This window comes from Oxyura jamaicensis, chromosome 2 (genome assembly GCF_011077185.1).
Source record: "Oxyura jamaicensis isolate SHBP4307 breed ruddy duck chromosome 2, BPBGC_Ojam_1.0, whole genome shotgun sequence".
Taxonomy (NCBI): Eukaryota; Metazoa; Chordata; class Aves; order Anseriformes; family Anatidae; genus Oxyura; species Oxyura jamaicensis.
This window is the reverse complement of record NC_048894.1, coordinates 118774026-118776629: the sequence shown is the minus strand read 5'-3', so window position 1 is coordinate 118776629 and position 2604 is coordinate 118774026. Positions and strand designations below refer to the sequence as shown.

The window sequence follows — 2604 nt, the reverse complement described above, 5'->3', positions numbered from 1 at the left end:
AACAAGTTTTCCAAAATACTTGTCTGCAAGAGCAGAAAGACACTTGCTGGGATATTCAAAAGCTTTTGGCTGTATAAGTCCCATAGGGATGCTGCGGTGCTTGGGCGGTACAGCAGGCACCAAACGCTAAGGCAATTAGTGTAAGCACTGTGAAAGTGTGAAAACATGGTGAAAAGAGCAAAAAGCTCCTCTGCAAAAAGCACTGGGACCAACAAAGCAAAATTAAGTTTGATTTCTGCCAGAACAGCTCTGTAAATTTAGTGATAACTTTACTACAGAGGATCTAGAGATAAAACACATCTTTCCAAACTGCACAGGGTGTGATAGGAAGACGAGCCCAAGCCCCTCTGTATAATGGTGGTTACTGTACCCCACGGATGGCACAGAGCACTTTCTGCCTTTATGGTGCTGTCAGGCTTGCTGCCCAGCGTGGGCACCTGTGAGCAGCCAAACCAGGCCCCTTGCTCCAGTCACATTTAAGTAACAGGTCTCTTTAAGCGCACTTTTAAACCTGGTTATGCCTGCATACGCTAATCAAATGCCTGCACTCACCTTCTCAGCTGCTTCCTCTGAGCGTGACTTTGAGCTGTTTAATGGAACTAGGTGATCTTTAAGGTCCCTTCCAACCCACCCCCCCCCCCCCCCCCAAAAAAAAAAAAAAAAAAAGTGATTCTGTGATGATTCTGTGATAATGCATCTGACGATGATCATTCTTGCCTGGAGCCCAGGGGAAACACATTCACCAGTCACTGGTTTACTTACTGCCAGGGTGTTTTGCTAGAGGCATTCAATGGACAGAACATCCTTCTTTTCTCCTGAGATTAGAAATTATGTGAAATACATGTGAGTTAATATATTTTAGTTTAAAATCCATACGCCGTGACTTTCTAGAGATTAACTTCAGGGTCAGAGAAGAATGTTTTCAGGTGAGCCTGATTGGGGTTCAGCTAGCTGTGACAGATGCATTTCATCTGGGGGTGGGAGGGGGAATTGTGGAGAGGATAAAAGAGGCTTTGGAAGGCAGTGTATGGTTCTTTCTCTCAGGGAAACTTTCCAGTCTTTGTCCAAGTAACTGCCTGCTGTGCCCTGCACTGTATTATGCCCTCACCTATTCCTCTTAATCACTTTCTTCCTTTGGAGCTCTCCCCGTCTGTGGACTTGAGGCCCTGCAGCAGCCCCCTAGTTATCCCTGGCAAAGAGGGGAAGGCGTTTCTGGGAGGAACCCCCTCGCCCAGGGTCCGCCGCCTGCCTCCGCGCCTGGCCTGGTGCTCCATCGACTGGGACCAGCTCTGCCTCCTGCAGCCCCTGGGCTCTGGGGGCTTTGGGTCTGTCTACAAAGCCACCTACCACGGTGCGACTGTGGCTGTGAAGCAGGTGAAGAAGAGCAGCAAAAACCGTCTGGCGTCACGGCAGAGCTTTTGGGCCGAGCTGAACGTCGCCTGGCTGCAGCACGAAAATGTGGTGCGCGTGGTGGCCGCCAGCACGTGTGCCCCTGCCAGCCAGAACAGCCTGGGCACCATCATCATGGAGTACGTGGGCAACATCACCCTGCACCACGTTATCTACGGCACCAGCAACGCGTGGAGGCAGGGGGAAGATGAGGAAGGAGGGTGCGGCAGGAAGGCCCTGAGCATGGAGGAGGCCGTGTGCTATTCCTGCGACATCGCCACGGGCCTGGCCTTTCTCCACGCGCAGGGCATCGTGCACCTGGACCTGAAGCCTGCGAACGTCTTCATCACGGAGCAGGGGGTGTGCAAGATTGGAGACTTTGGGTGCTCCCAGAAACTGGAGGATGGCTTGTCCCAGAGCCCCCACGTTTCCCAGCATGGGGGAACCTACACGCACCGTGCCCCGGAGCTCCTCAAGGGCGAGAGGGTGACCACCAAGGCGGACATCTACTCCTTTGCCATCACCCTCTGGCAGATGGCCATGCGGGAGCAGCCCTACCTGGGCGAGCGGCAGCACGTGCTCTACGCCGTGGTGGCCTACAACCTGCGCCCTTCTCTGGCTGCCGCCGTTTTCCACGAGTCGCCCATGGGCCGAAGGCTGCGGAGCATTATTAGCTGCTGCTGGAAGGCCAACGTGGAGCAGCGCCTCAGCGCTGCCCAGCTGCTGCCCAGCCTCAGGGCCCTTAAGGGGAGCCTCTAGAAAAACTGAAGATAACTCCTTTTTTTTATTGGCAGCTCGTCTTTCCCTCCACCTTCCCTCCAAACGTGGTGGGTCTAGCCCCTCTGTGATCTAAAGGCTTGGTTGCTCTTTTTATATTAAAAAAAAAAAAGTCACTTTGTTATAAGAAGATTATAAATAAAGACATTTAACTAAACTTTGGGTTTTTTTAAACCGTGGAGGGGAATAGAGAGGCAAGGATCAAGATATTGGTGGATATGACTTTTTCTGGTTGATCTCCGGTGTGCTGCTTCGTTTAGGGGAAAAAATGGGGAATGGGACAAGCAAAAGAAATAGTTTTGAAATACAAAAAAAAAAAAAAAAAAAAAAGAACTGCCTTGGGGAGGTTTTGTACCTAATGTTTTTTGTTGTTTCCAGTTATGAAATATGAGTGGTTCTTTAGACTAACTCAGTTTTTGTATTTAAACTTTTCTTCAT

At 50.6% G+C, this 2604-nt stretch overlaps 1 protein-coding gene across 1 annotated transcript; it reads left to right on the top strand.

Moving 5' to 3' along the window:
* The first annotated feature begins 998 nt into the window (after positions 1–998).
* MOS (MOS proto-oncogene, serine/threonine kinase) lies at positions 999–2301 on the top strand. Its single transcript, XM_035318736.1, has one exon. It carries the CDS (start codon positions 1099–1101, stop codon positions 2146–2148), a length of 1050 nt encoding a protein of 349 aa, XP_035174627.1. The 5' UTR covers positions 999–1098; the 3' UTR covers positions 2149–2301.
* Positions 2302–2604: the final 303 nt, after the last annotated feature.